This window comes from Haemorhous mexicanus, chromosome 2 (genome assembly GCF_027477595.1).
Source record: "Haemorhous mexicanus isolate bHaeMex1 chromosome 2, bHaeMex1.pri, whole genome shotgun sequence".
NCBI classification, from domain to species: domain Eukaryota; kingdom Metazoa; phylum Chordata; class Aves; order Passeriformes; family Fringillidae; genus Haemorhous; species Haemorhous mexicanus.
In genome coordinates, this window is record NC_082342.1 from 120,144,992 (window position 1) to 120,168,430 (window position 23,439).

Below are 23,439 nucleotides of genomic sequence, written 5' to 3' on the forward strand. Positions count from 1 at the left end.
AACATTACCTGGGGACTTTTGGTTTTTTTTTTCCCCCCTGGCTTGACAAAGGAATCCCTTTCTTGGGGCTTTGAGCAGCAACATTTTTATCTTTTCTGCTCTTTGGGACATCCAGATTTCATCCTCTATGACATGCAGAGTGTCAAGATGCCAAAATTCAAAATAAATTTACTTTACAATCCAAATCTTCTGTGATTCTGTGGTGACCCATCCACCAACTCTCAGGATGGTTTGTACATATTTTATTTGTACAACATTTTATTCTTTCTGGCCATATTTTAACCTCTCAGAAGTAGAACTTCCAGCTTTTCTTGCATGTGAAGAAACCTGGGGACTTTTGGGATTTTTTTCTGCCCACCTTGACAAAGGAAATCCCTTTCTTGGGGCTTTGAGCAACAACATTTTTATCTTTTCTGCTCTTTGGGATATCCAGATTTCATCCTCTATGACATGCAGAGTGTCAAGATGGCAAAATTCAAAATAAATTTACTTTCCAACCCAAACCTTCTCTGGTGACCCATCCACCACCTCTCAGGAGGATTTGTGCATATTTTATTTGTACAACATTTTAATAATTCTGGGAATATTTTAACCTCTCAGAAATAGGAACTTCCAGCTTTCCAAGGTGAAGAATTTAAATTAATAACTTTTGGGATTTTTTTTTGCCCACCTTGACAAAGGAAATCCCTTTTTTGGGGCTTTGAGCAGCAGCTGTGTTTTGTGTGAGTCTGTGGTTAAAATCCACATTATTTGGATGGCTGTTGATGATGCTGTGGCCAGCAGAAAGCAACTCCCTTGTTTTGAAATCCATTTTTAATCAGCCATGAAATGAATTATTGGGAGTCTGCCTTGGAGCTGGCACAGCCCAAAAACGAGGGGTTTTAAAATATTCACCAGCTTATTTGGAAACAGAGCTTTGCTGTCCTTGATTCAGCTGCTTTGGAGAGTTGGAAAAGCTCTGGGCTTTAATTCTGAGTTTAGAAATCTCTGGTTTCCCTTGGCACTGGCAGGGATGAAACTCTGCTGCTTGATGAGAGCATTTTTGTGTTTTAATTATCATTTCTATGGCTGCAGAGCCAGCTGAGCTCAGCCATTGTGTTGAATTCACCCTGAGAAAAGCAATAGATTTCTCTGGAATTCACCCTGAGAAAAGCAATAGATTTTTCTAGAATTCACCCTGAGAAAAGCAATAGATTTCTCTGGAATTCACATTGAGAAAAGGAAAATAACTTTTCTGGAATTCACCCTGAGAAAAGCAATAGATTTTTCTAGAATTCACCCTGATAAAAGCAATAGATTTCTCTGGAATTCACATTGAGAAAAGCAATGGAATTTTCTGGAATTCACATTGAGAAAAGCAATGGAATTTTCTGGAATTCATCCTGAGAAAAGCAACAGATTTCTCTGGAATTCACATTGAGAAAAGCAAAATACTTTTCTGGAATTCACCCTGAGAAAAGCAATAGATTTTTCTAGAATTCACCATGAGAAAAGCAATAAATTTTTCTGGAATTCACATTGAGAAAAGCAAAATATTTTTCTGGAATTCACCATGAGAAAAGCAATAGATTTCTCTGGAATTCACATTGAGAAAAGCAATAAATTTCTCTGGAATTCACATTGAAAAAAGCAATAGATTTCTCTGGAATTCACAATGAGAAAAGCAATGGATTTCTCTGGAATTCACCCTGACAAAAGCAATAGACTTCTCTGGAATTCACATTGAGAAAAACAATAGATTTTTCTGGAATTCACATTGAGAAAAGCAATAGATTTCTCTGGAATTCACCCTGAGAAAAACAATAGATTTCTCTGGAATTCACCCTGAGAAAAGCAATAGATTTTTCTGGAATTCACATTGAGAAAAGCAATGGATTTTTCTAGAATTCACCATGAGAAAAGCAATAGATTTTTCTGGAATTCACCCTGAGAAAAGCAATGGATTTTTCTAGAATTCACCATGAGAAAAATAAAATATTTTTCTGGATTGTTATCTCTTCACATGAACTGTGATTTGAAATCAGGAAAAAAAAATCTGTTCTTGTCTCAGGAGGAAATTCTGTGTAGGGATGTTGGATAAAATGTCCATTTGTGTGTTTGAAAGGAAAAATGGCACTGGTAAAATTTATTCCTCCTTGAGAAATCAATTCCTCCTCTTGGAGAGCAGCAGCTTTTCTGGATCTCTGTTTGCTCTGAAAAATTATGAATATGGTAAAATCCCATCAGGTCTAATAACACTTTAAAATTATTTGTATAATATTTTATAGTAATTTTATAAATATTATTTTATTTACTATAATAAAATATTTTAAATTTATTTATTAAAAATATTCTTTCAATAATATTATAAACTTTATTATCAAACAAAATATTTCAAATTTTATCTACAACCTAAAAGCTCAGCTGCCATTTCTTAATTATTTCATTTTAAAATCAGCTCTGACTGAAACACTTTGAGACAAAAAAATTCCCTTTTTCCCCCCAAAGTTTGCATTAAACTTCTCCCTAATCTCTTAGATTTTAATTTATATTTACATTATTTTTATATTAGGTTTATTTACGTGGTTCTATATTTGTGTATATTTATGTGATATTATATTATATTATATTATATTATATTATATTATATTATATTATATTATATTATATTATATTATATTATATTATATTATATTATATTATTAATATATTAATTTTTTTAGTGTTACACCTCTGATTTTTATTAGAGAAGGATTAAAACCCTGGTATTTTGTCTGTGGGAGTTTTTTGATTCAGTTCTGGGTTTACTGACATGGGGTGTTTTGATTATTTTCACACAGCAAAATGTTAATAATCCCTTTTTTCCCCCCAAAGATTTCATGCATCACCATTCCTAATGGAAAAAAAGGGAAATAATTGTGCTTTACCTGCCAATTTATGAAACCACAATGGGGAAAAATTCAGGAAGATTGGATGGAAGGCCAAGGAATGTGTCCAGGAACCCCTAAGTGCTGATGTTTGTACCATACACGTCCCAAAAATCAGAATATCCACCAGGCTCTTGGAGCTTTTAACACCTTCTGCGTGTATTTTTCAATTAAATTTTCCAAATTTCAATTAATTAATTAATTTTTTCATAAAATTAATGAAGTTTTTCAATGAAATGGTGAGGGATGAGAATTTGGAAATTGAGGCTCAGGTGCTTTTGACCAAGGAAAATTGAGGTAATGGAGAAATTTGCCTGAAATTTATTTTATTGTCTTTCAATATAATTTTTAGAAAAGGGATGAAAGTATTGACAAGAAATGGCAGTGTGAAATTGTGCTGCCTTTTGTTTCAGGGTAGGAAAACTTGTGTGTGTGCCTTCAGAAAGAGGAGAATAATTAGAATTATTTTCCAGCTAGCACTGGATGGAGAAAATTTGGGAATTTGCTGCATCCAGAACCCAAATGTTGAGCACAGTGGATGTTGCAGGCAGAAAAGAAAAGAAATTTAAAGCAAATCATGGGGGAAAAATCAAAGGTTTTAGAGGGTTCTCCTGAGTGTAAATTAATTCTGTGATTTTAGGTATTGATGAAATTTTTAATAAGATAAAAGAAAAAATTGATTTAAATAAGGGAAAGAATTATTTCTAATTTTTTAGGTCTTTCACAGTTCCTTCTGTGATTTCAAGTATTGATGAAACATTAAATAATAAGAAGAAAGGAAAAATATTAATTTAAATAAGGAAAAAAATTATTTCTAATTTTTTAGGTCTTTCACAGTTCCTTCTGTGACTAAGTATTGATGAAACTTTTAATATTAATAAGATGAAGGAAAAAATATTAATTTAAATAAGGAAAAGAATTAGTTCTAATTTTTGAGGTCTTTCACAGTTCCTTCTGTGATTTTAAGTATTGATGAAACTTTTAATAATAATAATAATAAGATAAAGGAAAAATATTAATTTAAATAAGGAAAATAATTGTTATTACTAATTTTTCAGGTCTTTCACAATTCCTTCTGTGATTTTAAGTACTGATGAAACTTTTAATATTAATAAAAGAAAAATAATAATTTAAATAAGGGAAATAATTATTCCTAATTTTTGAGGTCTTTCACAGTTCCTTCTGTGATTTCAAGTATTGATGAAACTTTAATAATAATAATATAAAGGAAAAAAAATTAATTTAAATTAGGAAAATAATTGTTATTACTAGTTTTTAGGTCTTTCACAGTTCCTTCTGTGGTTTTAAATATTGATGAAACTTTTAATAATAATACAATAAAGGAAAAAATATTTATTTAAAGAAAGGAAAATAATTGTTATTACTAATTTTTAAGGTCTTTCACAGTTCCTTCTGTGATTTTAGGTATTGCAACTTTTAATAATAATACAATGAAGGAAAAAAACAATTTAAATAAGGGAAATAATTATTACTAATTTTTTGAGGTCTTTCACAGTTCCCTCTGTGATTTTAAGTATTTATGAAACTTTTAATATTAATTATAATAAGATAAAGGAAAAAATATTAATTTAAATGAGGAAAATAATTGTAATTATTGATTTTTTAGGTCTTTCACAATTCCTTGTGTGAGCAGACAGAGAAATATTTTCCACAGGGCAATTCTCTCCTGTGCTGGGTTTGACCTCACACAAGAAGGGCTGGATCTGGCTTTGATCAGTGTGTTTATAAATTTCATTTTAGCCTGATGATTCTACTCTTACCATGTTATGATAAATACATTTCACTGCATGCTGGTAAATCTTCTGTTCCTTAAAGCTTGGCACTGGAATTCTGTTTCCTAACAAAATCTGTTTCATTCCCATTTGTCCCATGTTCACTTTTGGCTTCAGGTGGCTTTTTCAAGACAGGGTATGAATAGAAAATATTACTTATTAGATGGGGAAAAAATGAAATAAATAGTTCAAAACAGGACAGGTTTTTGCTTTTCAAATTAAAAATGGAAAGAAACTCCCAAACTCTCCTCACATCTCCCCTGGAAACGCCCTCCTTTGCTGTAACTTTGTGGTCTTGATGATATTCACAGAGAAACTGATTTACTGAATAAAGAAGTTCTTTAAGTTTGCAGTTTTGGAACATGACCAGTGTGTCTGATCCCAGGTTTCAAATTTTACTGGCATTTTGTTGGCAAACTAATTTTTTGGAGTCCTTTCTTATTTGGGTATGTTTCCTGACACCTCTGCCTGTATGGTGCTGTGTTTTCAAATTCTCTTTTTCTTTTTCAAGAGGAAAAGCTTATGAACATAGACAAAGGGCTAATTATAAAACGTCAGGTATAAAAATAGAGAGACAAGAAAATTACCAGCTGAAAAACGCAGTGGGCAGAGGAAAAAAAAAAGAGGATTTCATGGTAGAGTTCTGTGCAGCAGGCCCTGATTCTCAAAGCAATTCCACCAGCAAAGCAGGAACCATTCCCAGTTCATAACAACATCATTGCAACCAAGCATGAGCACGTGGGTGGTAAAAAAGAGGTGATTTAATCTTCCCTTCTCTCCCCTGGCATCTTTTGCTGTTGCTTCCCCTTTGCCAACAGCAGCTTTCATTCCTGGAGAGCCGAAAAACATCTCAGGTGGCTTTGCCCTGCTCCCAGCCCTCCTCCACCCTGCCTTTTCCCTGGACCTGAATTGTTATTATTGCCCTGCTGAAGGATTTAGAGGCCAGCCAGAGGCTCTGGGAGCTCCTCACCCACGTCATTCATTCAGGGGAATATTCCTTGCTGGAAATGCCCTGTCTGCTTCAGGACAATCTTCTTTTTGTAGCATTTCTTGAGGTAACAAGGAGCCAGCTGTGCAAGGTTGCAGTGCTTTTTTAGCTTTCCCCTTTGGTTGGGATATTGTAATCCCTTTAATGCTTTTCCTCACTGGTGCAGGACTTTGGTGGATCCAAGGAGTTCAAGGAGAATTTGACATTAAATGGCCCTTTCTGTGCTGACTTTGCTGTGGGGGAACCCAGCAGAAAGTGAAAGGAGCAATGAATTTTTGCTTTAGAACAGAAGAGTGCATTCATGTCAGGGGTATTCTGGTAAATGGGTTTTTTGCTGGATTTAGGCACAGTTTTAAGTGAGATTTCTGTCGTTTGAATCAGCCTGAGCTGGATTAACAGCTGAGGTGTTCGTGTCTCAGCTGGGGGAGTCAATCTTCTGGAGCACCTGGCTGTGTGTAAAATGCCTCATGGAAAGTGGAGGATGGAGAAATGTAAATATTTCAGCTTGTAAGAGAGTGTGCAAATGGCTTTAGGGTCCTGCCTGGGAGATGGGATTCCAGTGCCCAGCACTGGGGCTGAATCACTGATTGAACAGTTCCAATTTCTGACTGATTTCAGCCCAACCCAAATGTCTGCTGGAAACACCAGAGATGCCAAGTTCCTGTGCATTTTCTGGAGTCAAGAATCCCTGAAGGTCTCTAATCCAAACCCTTTCTTTTAAGCAGAGTCAACAGTGAATTCTGACCAGCTTGATAAAGGCTTTTTCCAGTCAGGTCTGGAAAAACTCCACATCCCATTCCAGGGTTTAGTTATCCCCACAGCTCAGTGTCACTCACAAGCTGGCAGGGTGTGTGTGCCATTTCCTCCTGAATCCCCTGCTTTCCTTCACCTCCTATTAAACTTATGCAGACATTCAATAGGACAAGTCTTGGAGAACCCCCTGAGGGTCTGCAGTTGTATCCAGCCCACAGCTGCAGTACAAACCAGGATTTTCAATCCCAGCACCCAGACCCTTCCTGCTCAAGGCTTGCCTTGGATCCAGGGATGTTTGGAACAACAGCTTGGAGAGGTTTTCCCTTTCGATCTGGCAGCACCCTGCTGTCCCTGACCATGAGGACAGGAGAGCTGGATGTGCCCTCAGCACTCTCAGATCCATCCCCTCTGCTCTCACCAACCTGATTGATCCAAGATTTCCCAAGAGATTTATGAGATCAATTCTTTCCTACTGCTGGTGCTTCCTCTTCTCCCTGAACCCTGTGTGAAGTCCTGGAAGGCTTTGTTGGGGAAGACCTGGGGCTGAGACTCCACATTTTCCTTTTTTTTTAAATCACATTCCAGTAGAAGCTGTGGAATGTGATTAAGTTGAGTTAAGTAGAAGTTCTTGTTGCCTTTTATTTCTTTTTCCCCCCCAGTCTCTAACATAATTGAGCTTTCCATTCTCTGGACCATATTTCTGCCTTTCTCCTTTGTAGCATTCCTCCTTGCTTCCATCTTTTTTGGACATTCTTTTACCCCCTTGGATTCCCCTTTTAGCCAAAGCAGCCTCTGTTCACATCCTTATTTTCCTCAGGATTGTGACAGGGTTATTTTAGGGGGATGGAATTTGTAAAGATCAGATCTTTTGAACTCCTTTGCCACTCAGAGATGTCACCCATGAGATCCCATCTACCCAAATAAACTGAATCCAGGGTTTGTTCATCCTCAAAAGTTCCCCACACTTCCTGATTTGGTGGCTTTTAGCAGATTCCCAGCATGGGGTCACTCACAGGAACTGCTGCTTTGGGGTCAATAACAACATTGATTTTATATTTGATGGAATCACAGAATGGTTTGTGTTGGAAGGGACATCAAAGATTGTCCAGTTTCATCCATGGCATGGGGCAGGGACACCCTGCACTGTCCCAGGCTGCTCCAACCTGGCCATGGGCACTTCCAGGGATGCAGGGGCAGCCCCGGCTGCTCTGGGAATTCTTTCCAGGGCCTCCCCACCTTCCCAGAGAAGAATTTTTTCCCAATATCTAATCCAAACTTACTCCTCTCATTCATGGTGTCTTCTCTAACTGTTGCCCACCAATCTAAATAATTCTGGAATTCATTGATTTGGCTAAAATTGAGAGGGTTTGGGGTTTTGGTTTTGGTTGGTTTATTTTTTTCTGGTTTTTTTTTTTTTTTGGTTTGGTTTTTTTGGGTTTTTTTTTTTTTGTGTGTTGCTTTTACAACACCCTCTCAACAACCCCTTTGAGAGTGAGATTTTCAGGCAAGGAGCTTGAAGGGAAGGGCCAAACCTGCCCCCAACTCTTGTGCCCAGGTATTTGAACATCTGGAATGCACTGCTGGCCGTGCTAATGCCTCTGCAATACTGTAACACAGCAGGATGCCTTCATGGGAGTTTCAACCTTAAACCCACAACATCAATGAAATTTATCCTTGTTAACATGAGTCAAACGTGGTTTTGGGGGTTTCAGTTCCCATTTTATGTTCATGTAGGATGAAAAGTCGTTGTGTTGGCAGGGGAGTCCTCCTGACACTTGGAATTTCTGTAAAATAATTAAATATTGTTTATTACTCTTGTCAGCACTCTTAGGATGCACTGCAGGGTGGGGAGGAGGGTATTTGTATAAAAAACTGTGCTAGAACCTCTCACTGTTTCAGCTGTATGCCAAAAGTGTCTTGCTCACATTTTGGAAAATACCACAAAAATGTTAAAAAAAAATTGAAAAGTTTACATAAAATTCCAGTATCATCTTCTATGATCATATAGATGTCATCTGATATTCTTCCTGATGGGTAAATTTATTTTCATGTTGCCATAATCTTATATCTCATTTTGGTTTTTGGAATTAATACCCAGAGCATGATGGTTAAAGAGCAGAGAAAGGAAAAAAAAAAAAAAAAAAAAGATAATTTCTTGAAGGAGAAGATTTCAGGGAGGGGGGAAATGTGGTGAGCACTGTGATTAAGCCACTCTGCAGAAAAATGAAATTGTTAAATCTGCAACTGATTAAGTTGAAAGAGAAGAAGGGAAGTCAATATGTAAAAAAGTGCACGTACAGTTAATCTTTCTGGTTAGGAAAATCCAAGTTGTTTCTCCCAGAGAAGAAAAGAAACCCCACCAAACTAACAAGCACACACCATGCTCAGAGCTCTGAAGCTGGGGGAAGGCAGGCAGGAGGCTGAGTGCAGAATTTTATTGTCATTGCCTTCATGTTAATTCCAGCACAATCTCAGGAAGTTGTAAAAAATCAATCTGTGTGTCTCTTGCTCTATCAGGCTGGGAATTAACAACTTCCCCGTGTTGTGTCCTTTAAGGAATTTCTTTGTGACCCTTGAAAGTCCAGCCTCAGCCTCTCCATGTAATGAGTTGTTACCTGCTGCCAAGTCTCCAAGAGCTGCATCATCTGTTCTCCTAATTGTATCTCTTTGGTGCAGAAGCCTGTGTTTTGCATTCCTAATTAGCTTTTTTCCTGCTCTGTTTATTTTCCTCCCCTCATGGCAGCACAGGATTTTTTTTTTTTTTTCATTATTTAAAAACAGACACATGAATGGAGAAGCAGCAGAACTCCATGTGTTTCAACAAAGCCTGTAATTTCCTCCTAACTGTGTGTCCAAGTTTAAATTGGATTTTTGTGTTGCAAAAGCAGGGACTTGGTGTTGTAATCAGGCTGCTCCCAGGAGACAGGGATGAAACCTCCTGAGCTTTGGGGGGTTTTCCTCCTGAGGGGCTGGAGTGTGTCCAGGGAAGAGAAGGATCTGGAAAACACATCCTGGGAGGAGCAGCTGAGGGAGCTGGGGGGGCTCAGCCTGGAGAAAAGGGGATCAGGGGCAGCGAGGGAGGGCTGGGGAAAGTGGAAGGAGGAGAGGAAATGGCCCCAGATGGCACCAGGGCAGGCTCAGGTTGGAGATTGGGAAAGAAAATGTCCCTGGCAGAGAGGTCAGGCCTTGGGCTGAGCTGCCCAGGGAGGTTTGGAGTCCCTGGAATTGTCCCAGAGCAGTCTGGATGTGGCCTTGGGGACAGGGTTTGGGATGGTGGCCCTGGCTGATCCTGAGGGGCTCCTCCAGCCTTGATGATTCTGGGATTCTGTGTCAAGAGGTAAAATTTACTGCTAAAGGTGGTGGATAGGTGGGCCTGGTGTCAGCATGTGATCCACAGTGTCCAGAGGAGACAATTCCCAAGGTGTGTTTCATGGAAGGTGACTGGTAAAGAGATTTTCTGGCTGTTGGCCTTTGATGGCATCTCCATGACTCAGGAATAACGTGGGAAAACATCGTGGGGCCTGCTCCAGCTCCTGCTGGTTTGTGTGGCCCTGCCCACGGCAGGGGGTGGAACTGGATCATCTTTAAGGTCCCTTCCAAGCCAAACCATTCCAGGATTCTGTGATTTGTACTTAGCAAAGGCATTTTTGATCCAGACTTTGCTTGGGCTTTCCAATAACCTCATCACCATGAAAGTAGAATCACTGAATTCCCAGAATCCCTGGGTTGGAAGAGCTCTCCAAGCCCATCGAGTCCAGCCCAGGCCCAACAGCCCAGCTGAGCCCTGGCACCCAGTGCCACCTCCAGGCTTTGTCAAACACACCCAGGGATGGGGACTCCACCACCTCCCCGGGCAGCCAGGCCAGAACTTTCTCCCCCTTGCTGGAAAAACCTTTTTCCTAATATCCAACCTAAAATGAGTCAGGAGTTTGAAATCTTGGGCTTTCTTGCCTTTTGGTGCTGCCACAGCCCCAGGAGTTGCTGAGGTCCCATTTATCAGGCTGTGCAGCAGGAGCCATGGATGGTTCCTCATCTCAGCTCCTTGTGTGTCTGTGGGACACCCACAGCTCCTCCTTGCTGCTCCTGCACCTCCTCGATTGCAGAGCTTGAACCAGCTCCCAAACCCATCTGAATTTCAGGGGAAATTGGTTTTCTCAGCTCTTACAGGGATGGGGCAACTGAGGGGAGTTTTAAAAGATTTTATTATGAGTCTCAAATAGTGACATACAAGAGATGTAACACTCAATGCCCTTCCATCAGAAGCCAACCTGCTTCTTAATTACAATACTTCATTAATTTTTTATTTAAACTTATGAACTATGATGCATTTAAACTTATTAACTTTTACCACACAATACTGCTATTACTTCTAACACCAATTATCCATATTTTTTCCTTACATAGCCTTACTACAATACATCTTTCACAGTTCCAATTCTCTAAAATACCTAATCATTTTACAAAACCATATTTTAAAACCTATTTACCCCTCATCTCAGTATTTACATACAAATACACAGCACTACTTGAATTTTCTGTCAAATTTTAGAAGTTCTTTACAAATCCATCTCTCACAGGAGATCATTGAGAATGGAGCTTTTTTCTCTGATTTGGGCTGCCCTTACCCCTGAGACAAGATTGCTTTGATAGGAATGACAACATCGTGCTTGTGCCTGTGGGAGAAGCAGATTTGTGGGCTGGACATCCCTGTTTGGGCTTCCCTCACAGGCAACATCTTGAATGTGTTTTATCTCTGAAATAACTCTCCCTGAAAATGTGAAATGGAGGAGGATCATGGTACAGTTCAAAAGTGGCTTGAACAAAGTTCTCACAGTAGGGTTTTTTCTTTTCTTTTTTTTTTATTTTAAGTGTAGCATTGACTCATTTGGTGGTGTTAAAGTGCACTTTCTACTTATCCCCAGAGGAAAGTTAGTATTCTTTTAAGTGAAACTATTTTAAAAGCAGAACACAAGCCTAAAATAAGCCAGTGTTCTCTAGAGCTCTCAGAAGGTGTAGATTTATTTACTGTAGTTAAATCATAATTAGTTCTCAGGGGATAGTGTATCTTTTAAACTGCTTTATTGCCACCATATTGGTTTTCTAAATAATCAGAAACTGCTGCTCTTGTATTTTGTAGCATGAACAAAAATTCTCTGTAAGTAGAAACAAATGTTGAGAATTGCTGGTTGTCACTTGCTGAAGATAGGGACACCCAAAAAATGAGCACTTGAGGAAGAAGTGAAGAAACACAAAACCTGGGTTATCAGAACTCAAATGAACTATGGCTCTGATTTATTTCAGCCTAAGAGATAAAAGAATATTTTACATTCTCGTTTTTCAGCCAATCCTTTTTTAATATTCTAATGGGTTTGGGTCGGGACTAAATGTGAACTGGAAAAAACGGTGGTGCAACGTTAACATAAAATATTACCTGATATTTAAGCCTTGATTTTCATGAATGTAGCTTAGTGTTGCAGCTGATAAGCATGTGGGGTTTTTGGTTTTTCCCCTAATTGGCAGGTTAATGTTCGAGTTGCCTGAGGAGATGGGTTTAATAGCAGTGGCTGTTCGACAAACACAAGGGAAAGGTGAGTAAATCTCCTGGTTTTGCTCATAAATGTGTGTTAAATACACAAAATAGGACATTTGAGGCTGGATTATGAGCGTTTTTGATAATATAATCCATAGAACGAGCCTGTCCTCTTCTCCTCCTGCTCAAACTGTGGATTCAAACTGAAAACCCAAAAGTTAATAAGAGACCAAAGTAAACGTTTTCAGGATGTTTGGTGGCTTTTGCAGAAATGATTTAATGGTCTCCTGGTTCCTGCCAAAACAGTTCTGCCAGTCACAAGAGCTGCCATCACTACACTCAGTGTAACACAAGTCAGAGCTCCAGATGAAAACTGAAACTGGGTGAACTGGAGCAGGACTGGGGCTTGACGTGCTCTGAGATTGAGTCTGAAGGACCTGCCTGAGCAGATAAATGTGAGCAAGTCGTGTTTCCTGCCCAGAAAAATGCTGGCACTTCTTTAAAAGCCACACTCATTCTGCTGGAAGAGCAGAGTGTGTGGCCCCAGAAGCTTTTCTGAGCACAAATCCATGGGAAGACGATTCCCTGGTTTCAGTGCAGGGTGGTTCAGAGTTTGGGTGCTTTTCTGGGTGCACCCAGAGCATTTTCAGAAATGCTTCTCCACCTGAACAAAGCAAGATCTTTGAAATGTGTCTGCCAGCAGAGACCAGGAAAATCCTGGAAGCAGGGGGTTTATTTAGGACTTGCTGGGAAACTGAGCAGCAACTTGTCCTTCAGAACCTCAGAGCAGAATTATAGAATGGCCTGAGCTGGAAGGGACCTTAAAGATCATCTTGTTCCACCCCCTGCCATGCCTTCCACAAAACCAGGTGCTCAGAGCCCCACCCAGCCTGGCCTGGAACACTTACAGGGATGAGAATATTTTTAAAATTCCAATATTTTTTTGAAGAAAAAGCTTTGCACTTTAACCCTTTTTCTTTCAAAATTGGTTTGGGAACCAATTGGTTTGGAAAATTGGTTTGGTTCCATTAAAGGAACTTTTGGTACATTCTTGGGATGGATAGGATGGATACCTTTGACTCTTTCTCCTATGTTGTTATCTTCAAAGTGATCTTTTTCATAAATATTCTGTTCTTGAGTTAAGTTCCCCTTTTTCCTGTCCCTGCCAGGTCGTGGTGGGAACGTTTGGCTCAGCCCCACGGGCTGTGCCCTGTCCACCCTGCACATCTCCATCCCTCTACATTCCAACCTGGGCCAGAGAATTCCTTTTATCCAGCACCTGGTGTCCCTGGCAGTGGTAGAGGCGGTCAGGTCCATCCCAGGATATGAGGTATGTCCTTCTAACTCATCTCACCATTCCTGCTTCCATTTCCATTAAATTCAGATTTTAGCTGTGTCTTTTCTGTGTGTAATGGCTGAAAGCATGATTCAGTTTTTAAAAAGAACCTAAACTTAACCTTCCTAATGTTTGATTATTGATGTGTTTGGAGAAATCCAATATCCAGAGGATGAATATTCTTTTACTGAGCTGATCAAATGCACTGTACTCATTTCACTCTTAATCTTGTGAAACTGAAGCCTCAATCCTCAGCAGTAAAGAAAAGTCAATTTTGTTTGCCCAACAATGGAGCTGATTAGTTTTGATTTGGAAGGAGAATAAGGAGGAGGGAAAAATGAATAAAACTGACAAATCCTTTTCTGCTTTTCTGTTGGTGCTGTTTCAGTGGTCACTTTATCCCTTTTAAAGAATTTTTCCAACCCTTGTTTAAGGTTGAAAACTGATTTCTAAAGCAAGAACTGAGGAGAATTGCTCTCGAGAGGGAATCAAGTGTCCTGTCATCAGTATTAAAATGAAGAACCAGTCTTCTTTATCACCTCATATATCTCCTTTTTAATGTTACCATTTCCTAATATTTGCTAACTATAAAACTTTGGTATTTTACAGAAGTAGTTAACTCAAGCATATGTTTCCTATATTACAGAAAATCAATGACTTATACACATTTACACATGAACTTTATTATAGTGGCACCCAGTAGCTTTGCTGGAGTTTAGGGTCTGTCAGCCTTTCTATTAAAACCTTCTAAATTCAGTGCTTCATAACCTGACTGGAAAAACAAAATGCTGCAGGCTAAAATTTGCAATATAAAATATTTGGCTGGAGTGGATAATTTGACCACTTGAAAAGGAAGGGACAAGAGTTAGTTTTATAAAATTTGGGGATGACTGGGGAAGGAGCTGATTTATGAATGGAGGTGGCTTTGCTCCTGTGTGCCTGCCCTGATGTGCTGTGGCATTTTTAAATTTTATTCCATTCAAGAGGAAAAAAGGTGACTGAAGTGCCAAATATTGGTGTAAAAAATGTGGATCAATAATGTGTGTGCTCTACTGAGAATTTGGACAGTAAAGAGTTTTCTCTGCCCAGGGCAGATCTGCTGAACCTGAGGGGACATCAGCCCTTGGCAGGGGGGCAAAACAGAGTTAAAGGTTTAGAATCAATTCTGTTACAGCAAGAAAATTTTAAAAATTATCAAAAACTCACTGCTTGAATTTCCCCCTTGGACTCAAGTCCTGCAAGGTGTTTCCTTATGTCCATGTCACACCAACTGCAGCAGCCACCAACAATGGGATGATCTACAGAGGGATGGGATCATGGGATGGGTTGGGTTGGAAGGGATCTGAAAGATCATCCCACCCCTGCCATGGCAGGGACACCTCCCACTGTGCCAGGCTGCCCCAGCCCCAGTGTCCAAGCTGGCCTTGGGCACTGCCAGGGATCCAGGGATGGAATTCCATCCCAGCCCCTGCCCACCCTGCCAGGGAACAATTCCTCATTGCCAAGATCCCACCCAGCCCTGCCCTCTGGCACTGGGAGCCATTCCCTGGGTGCTGTCCCTGCATCCCCTGGGAATTGTCTCTCTCCAGCTTTCCTGGGGCTCCTTCAGGCCCTGCAAGGCCACCCTGAGCTCAGCCCAAAGCTTCTCCTGTGCAGGTGAGCAATGCCAGCTGTGCCAGCCTTTCCTCCCAGCAGAGCTGCTCCAGCCCTCTGCCCATCCTGGAGCCTCTTCTGGGCTGGTTCAAGAGGTCCATGTCTCACTTTATCAGCCACTCATGGCTTTTAGGATGGCCACAATTATTGACTCTGCTGAGCCTTTGGTGTGGGTCCTCCCAGAGCAGATCTGAGGGCTGGGTTGGAAGTTCCCTTGTCAGATGTTAATGCCAAGGATGCAAATGGGCTTTAAATCAAGAGGATGCTTTGCTCTCCCATTGTGAGAACAGCAGAGTGTCTCATTAGTGAGGGAAGACAAGAATTGCTCCGTTTTGTGTGGTACCTGGTGAATCCACTCCGTGGCAAAGTCATGTGTGGCATTCACATTCTCTGAACAATCCCTTCACCCAGGATTTTTCTCCTGGGAAGCTGAGAAGCCTCAGAGAAAAGGAAAACAATTCCTCTCTCATTTGCTTCTCCTGTGCTGTGCCCATATGGAATGTGTTTGGAGATTGTTCACCCCCAGGTGATTGTTCCATTGCATTCTGCTGGGAGCTGTTTTCACTCTTTGGCCAATCAGGGCCAAGCTGTGTCAGGGCTCTGGAGAGAGTCACCAGTTTTCATTATTGTCTTTTTAGCATTTAATAAGCATCCTTTCTTTAGTATAGTTTGGTATAGCATTCTTCAATATAATATAGTATCCTAAAATAATGAATTAGCCTGCTGAGAACATGGAGTCAGATTCATTCTTCCTTCCTCCATCGGGGCACCCACAAATACAACAGTCATGGGAACACCCAGTTGTTCTTGCTGCCTGTTGTCACTTCAGTCACAGAGCTACTGTCTGGTGTCTTACAGGTGTGTGTTTCCCCCTTTCATCCCTGAGAGCACCATTTCACTGTGTCATTCCTCCCACGTCTCCAGAGTCCCCTAAAAACCTTCCCCCAGTGCCAGGAGCCAAGTTCTTTTCCATAACGAATCGGAGCTGGTGATACTTTCCCTCAGAATGCTTTGATAGCAAAATCAGGTAGTATTTCCTGTCAGTGGATGTGTCATGGACTCCTCCCTGGCCTTTAAATCTGTCAGGAAAGTAGACACGGACCCAGGTGCAGCTTTCACACATCCTGTAAAGGGATTTCACCCCCTGCAATAGGAGGGAATGCGACTCCTGTAGGCCTGGAGCACCTCCCCTAATTTGGCCCCGGGGATGCAGCAGCCATGGGCAGTGTTTCAAGCTGCAGGAAGCACATTTGCTTTGTTTTTGTGTTCAAGTAGCCAGTGCAAAGTTCAGCTCAGCCCTGTGGTTTCAACAAAAGCTGCTCTGTGGGGCTGGGACGTTGTCACAGCTCAGTTTGTGCTGCTGAGAGCCTGGACAGCTTTGGGACACTTCTGAACCACTTATGTGGTTGGGAACTGGGATTGCTCCTGTCTGCTGAATTTCCTTTCTGAAATTCAGGATGTCACTGTCTCTTTGGCTGCTGCTGCTGCCTTGTGCAGGCTGACCCAGAGCAGAGGCTGGGCAGAGTTCCAGAATAAAGCAGGGATTGATTCCAAGGATCTCCTGCATGGACCCACCTTGGGCAGCACCAGAGCCCAGCCATGGCTGCCCCCAAGATGCCCCAAAATGGCCCCAAAATGCACGGCCGGGCACGGGGTCTCTCCCTGGGATCAGCTCTGCTCCATTTGCACCTTGCAGTTCATTGTCCCAGCCCAGCTTTAGCCCAGGCACTCCCACCCTGCTTGTTTTTCTCTCTCCAGCCCACGGGGTTTGTGCTCCTGGCCTGAGATTTGGCTCATTTGTCCTTGGTGCCCAGCTGGAGCAGGAATTGTTTTGTCTCCCTGCTCTGTGCACAGAGCTCACCATCCCATAATATGAAGCCCAGACCCACACACTAAAGCAGCACAGAATGTGAAAAATAGAAAAACTCAAACCTGAGGTATCAATTCCTGCAGGGCTCCTCAGGCAGGGTTCCATTTTCTGTAGCATTTGTGGAGCACTTCAGTAGATTCTCACTGAGAGAATCCACTTTGGGTGTGGCAAAAAGAGAAAATTCTCCTTTGCACTGCTCAGGTGATTTCCCACCTGCAGAGCTGCCCCAGCCCTGGCCCAGCCCTGGAGGAGCTGGAGCTGCTGCAGAGAGCCCAGAGGAGGCTCCAGGATGAGCAGAGGGCTGGAGCAGCTCTGCTGGGAGGAAAGGCTGGCACAGCTGGCATTGCTCACCTGCACAGGAGAAGCTTTGGACTGAGCTCAGGGTGGCCTTGCAGGGCCTGGAGGAGCCCCAGGAAAGCTGGAGAGAGACAATTCCCAGGGGATGCAGGGACAGCACCCAGGGAATGGCTCCCAGTGCCAGAGGGCAGGGCTGGGTGGGATCTTGGCAATGAGGAATTGTTCCCTGGGATGGAATTCCCAGAGCAGCTGGGGCTGCCCCTGGATCCCTGGCAGTGCCCAAGGCCAGGTTGGACCCTGGGGCTGGAGCAGCCTGGCACAGTGGGAGGTGTCCCTGCCATGGCAGGGGTGGGATGATCTTTCAGATCCCTTCCAACCCATCCCATGATCCCATCCCTCTGTAGATCATCCCATTGTTGGTGGCTGCTGCAGTTGGTGTGACATGGACATAGGGAAAAGCCTTGCAGGACTTGAGCCCAAAGGGGAAATTCAAGCAGTGAGTTTTTGATAATTTTAAAAATTTTCTTGCTGTAACAGAATTGATTCTAAACCTTTAACTCTGTTTTGCCCCCCTGCCAAGGGCTGATGTCCCCTCAGGTTCAGCAGATCTGCCCTGGTCAGCCTGGCACAGTGGGAGGTGTCCCTGCCATGGCAGGGGTGGCACTGGGTGGCCTTTGAGGTCCCTTCCAACCCAAAGCATTCCATGATCCTCTACAGACTGTGGAGTGGTGAGTGAGCCATCAGTGTCTGTAAATGTCTGCTTTTGTTTCTTCAGGACATTGAGCTGCGAGTTAAGTGGCCAAACGATATTTACTACAGTGATCTGATGAAGATTGGTGGAGTTCTGGTAAACTCAACACTCCTTGAAACAACATTTCATATTCTCATTGGTAAATGTCTATTTTGAAGCTTTTTTGGCTGTGCTTTTCTTTTTTCTGGAGGATTTTGTTATCAGTGTCTGTATCAGTAAAAATGGCAACGACGAGAACAAATAATGACAGCAGGCAAAAGGAAATAAAGCACAACATGAAATCCAGAGGAAGCACAAAAAGTAAATGTTTTCATTCCTCTTAATAATTCCATATGCTTGACAAGTAAAACAGAAATGCAAGCATCTGGATTGGTGCAGGAGAGTTCAAAGGAAGAGCATTACATGGAGAGGGAAATTGTCCTCCTTGATTTATTGCAAAACCAGTGGAATACACTGAAAACTCCATCCTTTTTTCCCAATTTGTGGAATTTTTGGAACATGACAAATAGTTAAATGAAGAACATGCCTTTTAAATCAAAAGAAGAGCTATGTACGCAGAGTAATGCTTTTTAATTTTTTAATTATTGAGATGTTTTTATCATCTCTAGTCTGATAATCATCCTGCCCTGTGATAAGGAAGTTTTTCCCCTGAGCATCCCAGATCTGCTCAGAAACCTGCCAGATTCTGGTTCCAAAAGTAATTGTCTCTGCTGTGTCTAAGAAATTGAAAGAAAGTTCCTTAGCAAGTCTAAAATGGTAAAGAAAAATATGATATTTGCTATTTGAATATAGCACAAGAAAATATCCTGCAAAGGTGGGCTGGTCATGATGTTGTTTCTGTCAAATTTCTGTGATTTAGAGGGGCAAGGTAGAAAAGAGTTGAAGAAGTCACCTCCTTCTGTGAAACATGCCCAGACAAGACATTTTCTCTTCAATTTTATGCCTTCATTTTGTTAATAATCGACTCGAACAGAATGGAAATTGCACAGAAACTTAAGAAATCTCTCTGTGCCCCTTCAGCCATTTACAACTTCCATGTTTTCCTACAGCCTGGTTAACACAAGAAAAGCAGGAATACATCCAAAAATAGTTCATTGTATCAAGTATCTCTTAAGCACTTCGCCTATTTGGTTTGGACCTTTCCATTCCTATCCTAAACATCAAAATATTCCCATTCAAATGGAGACTTTGTATCCATTCTCTCTGATTCCCATCTGGAAGGTCTGAGGTACAGATAAATGCCCATTTTCATCAGTCTGTTTTCACCTGGGAGCTTTTCAGGTTGAGACTTCCTTCCTCCATATGAATCCAAGGATCTTTTCCATCATTCCACTGGGAGTCCTAGAGGGGCCTCATGACACTGAAGTTTTTGGATTGGTGGGAGTGATGGGATTCAGCTCCCCCAACAGGAAAGGTGTGTCAGATCCATCACCCCATTTCCAAAGGATCCTTTCCTAGCCAGAATCCCAGGATCCCTGAGGCTGGAAAAGCCCTCCCAGCCCATGGAGTCCCAGCTGTGCCCACCTTGTCCCCAGCCAGAGCACTCAGTGCCACCTCCAGGCACTGATCTCACTCTTTCCATGGCATTCCTAAGAATCTGCCAAAAATGAGGATAATGATGGAAATCAAGGATCATCTCTGTGGCTTCACTACTCCAAGGAGGAGCTCAGGAGAATAAGATCAAAGCCAAACCTGCATTTCCACTGCCCAGACCCTGCAGGTGACAACGCTTCACACCGAGACTTTTAAACACAGGTTGGGGAAAAAAAAAACCCAACCAAAAAAACCTTATTTTTCCAATCTGAAATTTAAAATGGAAGAACTTTACGGTGTTGGGACTACTGGAGGAGGAGTTCTGAGAAGAATACTCCCCATTAATGTGAGGGCCAGACTCGGAGCAGGCAGAGGAGCCAAGCACCAGTGGAATGCAGGGGGCAGCCAGCGAGCGTGACCAGCAGACACTGCTCTGCCTCTGCTCAGGCACGTCCAGGTCCTCATGGATCCACCACTGGAACATCCATCAGCCACATCAGCACTGCAGGGGCACTGCTGAGTCCTCTCCTCTCCCGTGGACCCTGCACAGGTGCCCCCAGAGCCCTGAGCACCTCGTGGTGTTTCAATTTCCTGGCTGCCTTTTCCCATTTGCCGTGTTCGTTCCCAGGGGTTGGGGCTTCAGCTGAGCTCCTTGTTCCAGGGTGGCGGCTGTGTCCCACCTTTTGGATTGCTGAGCAGTGATCCTGATGGGCCCCAAGGCCCTATGACCCCCTCAGTGTGTCTCTGTTCCCTCCCACTGGAGTGCAGATGGCTGAGTTGGGATTTGCTGGCACAGCTCATTGCATTTTCCAGTTTGTTTTCCTTTATCTCTTTCCAGTAACCCATTTCAGCTCATTTCCACAGGACTGGTGTGTTGGGACCACTGTGCCTTGTTTGTGTGCATTCCCTGACTGGTTAAAAATCCAAAACTCCTTTCCACTGAAGGGATCCTTCTCAGAGTTAACACAAATGATGAATTATTAACAGCAAATTTACAAATCAAGACATCTGCACCTCCTTACAGATGGAGCTGCATCGTGCCCAAACCTGACTGACAGACAGGGAGTTTTATCCCAAATGTCTGAGGAAAGAAAAAAAAAATCAAATTATTAGGAGAAAAAAATAAACAGGTAATACAATATAGTTCTTTACATCCCTGTTAGCCTGTTTCAGCAGGCTGCAGAAAAGGCCCCAAGAGCCATATTTAAACAAGGGAGGCATTCTGCCAACTCAGAATTTGGGAATTCCAGCTGGAGAAATCTCAGCGAGAGGCTTGAGGCTTCTAAAGGATATGCTGTGGTGAGATAGATCAGGCAAACTGGAGTCTTACAAAGTTAAAATCAAATCTGCTGGGCTTTCCTGAGCAAGCCAAACGAGGCTTATCAGCTGAGTGAGAAGTCTGGGGTTTGGAAAGGGCACTCAGCTCACTGCAGGAAGCAGAAAGGTCTCTGAGCTGGGTTTTGGACTGGGAGATAAAACTCCATCTTAGGCTGGGATCAGTTGTTCTCTGAGTGGGCTGAGCACCTTCCAGGGAGTCCAGGAATGGCTCACATGGATGGCTTTGGAACCAAGGTGCAGTTTATCCTCTCCCAGCCCTCACTGCTGGGATGGGGTGTGTTGGATTTGCCTCTCTAACTCTGAGGAGGCATTCTGGGGGCAAGGAGCAAAATCTGAGCTGAGAATTGTAATTTCAGGAGAAAGAAGATCCAAAGGTGTGAGAGGCTGGATGAAGCCAGCTCTGGGAGCCATCCTGAGGGATGATGGTAGGGAGCAGGGAATTCAGTGCTGGCTGTGGTGGTGACAAAGAGTTTGCCCCTTTGATTGTGTCCTTCTCTTTGTCTTCTGCAGGCTTTGGGTTTAATGTGAATAACAGCAACCCCACCATCTGCATCAATGACCTCATTGCAAAGTTTAACAGGGAAGAGGGGACAGAGCTGGAGCCTCTGAGTGCAGACTGTCTCATTGCAAGGACTGTGACTGTGCTGGAGAGGCTCATCGAGGTCTTCCAGGAGAAGGGGCCCAATGGAGTTCTTCCCCAGTACTACAAGTATTGGATACACAGGTAAGAATTCTCAAACTTTCTTTTCATAAATTTGGTGGAAGAACTCATGGGTGTTCTGTCTTTTTCCACAAAATTCCCTTTAATATGAGTGAATAATTTAAAATACACTCCCAAGCAGGATGCACATATTTAAGGGAGAATTAAAGCAGCAGATAATAAATCAGGGACTAGCTCGAGTTAGAGAATGCTTCCAGGTATTTTTCAGGTATCATCTCCAAACAAAGGCAATTTGGAATGATTTGGGTTGAGATGGATGAAGCTGCTGTACTTTTGGGAGGAAAAAAACAAGAGATTGTTTGGATTAACTCCAACTCTGTCCATTCCACAAAAGGAAATTAAAACGGGTAGAAAATGCTGCTGAAAGTCATTCTGTGTGAAGGACCAGTGAGGTGGGAAATGAAATATCCTGTTGTAGGGTGAAGCCTTTCCTGGGAGGGTGCTGCAGCCCTGGCACAGAGGAGCCCTGGCTGCCCCTGGATCCCTGGCAGTGCCCAAGGCCAGGTTGGACACTGGGGCTGGGAGCAGCCTGGCACAGTGGGAGGTGTCAGGGCTGGAGCAGGATGATCTTCAAAGTCCTTTCCAACCTAACCCATTCCATGATCCTTTTAATGATTCTGATGAGTCCTCTGAGGGGATTTTGATGCCTTGGAGAGGCTCCCTAGAACAGAGGCTAGACAAGACTAAGACAGTAAGAGCAGGTATTTATGAAAGGCCTCCACAGACACACCTTGGGCACTCAGCAGCCTCCCAGAGGCCTCGCCCAAGCTGGACAATGCTCACCAGTGTTTCACACAATTATCACCTTGGTCCATTCACATATCAGGGGTTAATCCTCCACTGACAGCCTCAGGTAATGAAGTCATTTACCCCCAGTTTGCTCAATCCCAATTCACTTTTGTTTGCATTTTCAGGGCCTGAGGCTGTAGGATGTGCTTGGATCTCAGGCCCAGAGCGATTGTTTTGTCTCACCAAAATGTGGAGACAATAAGTGACACTTTATAAGGAGTTTAGAGTTATGCACTAAGGCAGTACAGGATTGGAAAATCAGAAAAGCTGAAATCCTAAGGCATCAGTTTTAGTTGCTCAGTGTCCATGAGTTGCTGTCTTGGTTTGAAAAGCCAGGTATCTGCTAAGGAAGGCAGGAGCCTCCCTTGAAATGGAAAATGCAGACCCCCTCCCTCTGAATTATTAGAATTTTGAAATTAAGGGGCTCTCAGGTAAAGATATGGGAGTAGGAATAACAGCTCTTTATTACGGAAAAAATAAAAGTAAAGAGAAATGCAGTGATACAAACCAGCACTGCCAGAGTCAGACCAGGCCCTGCCCCCTGTGTGTCAGGGTGGTGGCACAGTCCCATCCCAGGGGGCTCAGGGTGGTGGCACAGTCCCATCCCAGGGGGACTCAGGGTGGTGGCACAGTCCCATCCCAGGGGGACTCAGGGTGGTGGCACAGTCCCATCCCAGGGGGGCTCAGGGTGGTGGCACAGTCCCATCCCAGGGGGGCTCAGTCCTCCTGCAGTGCCAGCTGTGGCTCTGCTGGAGCAGGGATCCTGCCCAAGGGGGGAGTTTTCCTCTGCAGCTCCAGGGCTGCTGGAGATGGGCCTGCTCTCCCTCTGGGAATGCAGGGCAGCAGAAAGCTGCTCCTCTGGGAATGCAGTGGGCAAAGGCTGCTGGGCTGTTCCCAGCTCAGATTGGATCCAGGTAGGAATGCTTGGCTCCTCCCCTGGGCGGGGCATCTCCCATGGGATGGTGGAATTTGATCAGCCCTGCAGGGTCACTCAGTGGCCATGGACAGCAGAGATCTCCTGGAGGGAGGATGGGCTGTGGGAGAGATAAAGAACAAACTGCCCCATGAGCAGCAGAGAACTGCCCCAGCTCTGACTGATGGAGATAGAATATCTCTGGCTGTACAAATCACAAACAGGACAGGACTGCTGGGAACGTGCCTTGAGCTGGGTTATTTTCCAG

At 42.9% G+C, this 23,439-nt stretch overlaps 1 protein-coding gene across 4 annotated transcripts in view; it reads left to right on the top strand.

Annotated features, from left to right (window-relative positions):
* The window catches only part of HLCS (holocarboxylase synthetase), a 142,841-nt gene that overhangs the window by 113,844 nt on the left and 5,558 nt on the right, over positions 1-23,439 (top strand). For 3 of the 4 annotated variants that reach the window (XM_059840142.1, XM_059840143.1, XM_059840144.1), the window contains 4 exons: positions 11,961-12,028; positions 13,140-13,300; positions 17,902-18,016; positions 21,259-21,472. In XM_059840142.1, the coding sequence (XP_059696125.1) occupies positions 11,961-12,028; positions 13,140-13,300; positions 17,902-18,016; positions 21,259-21,472 (558 nt within the window). Of the gene's footprint in view, positions 1-11,960; positions 12,029-13,139; positions 13,301-17,901; positions 18,017-21,258; positions 21,473-23,439 lie in introns of those variants that run through there. The other variant, XM_059840145.1, reaches the window with a different exon arrangement.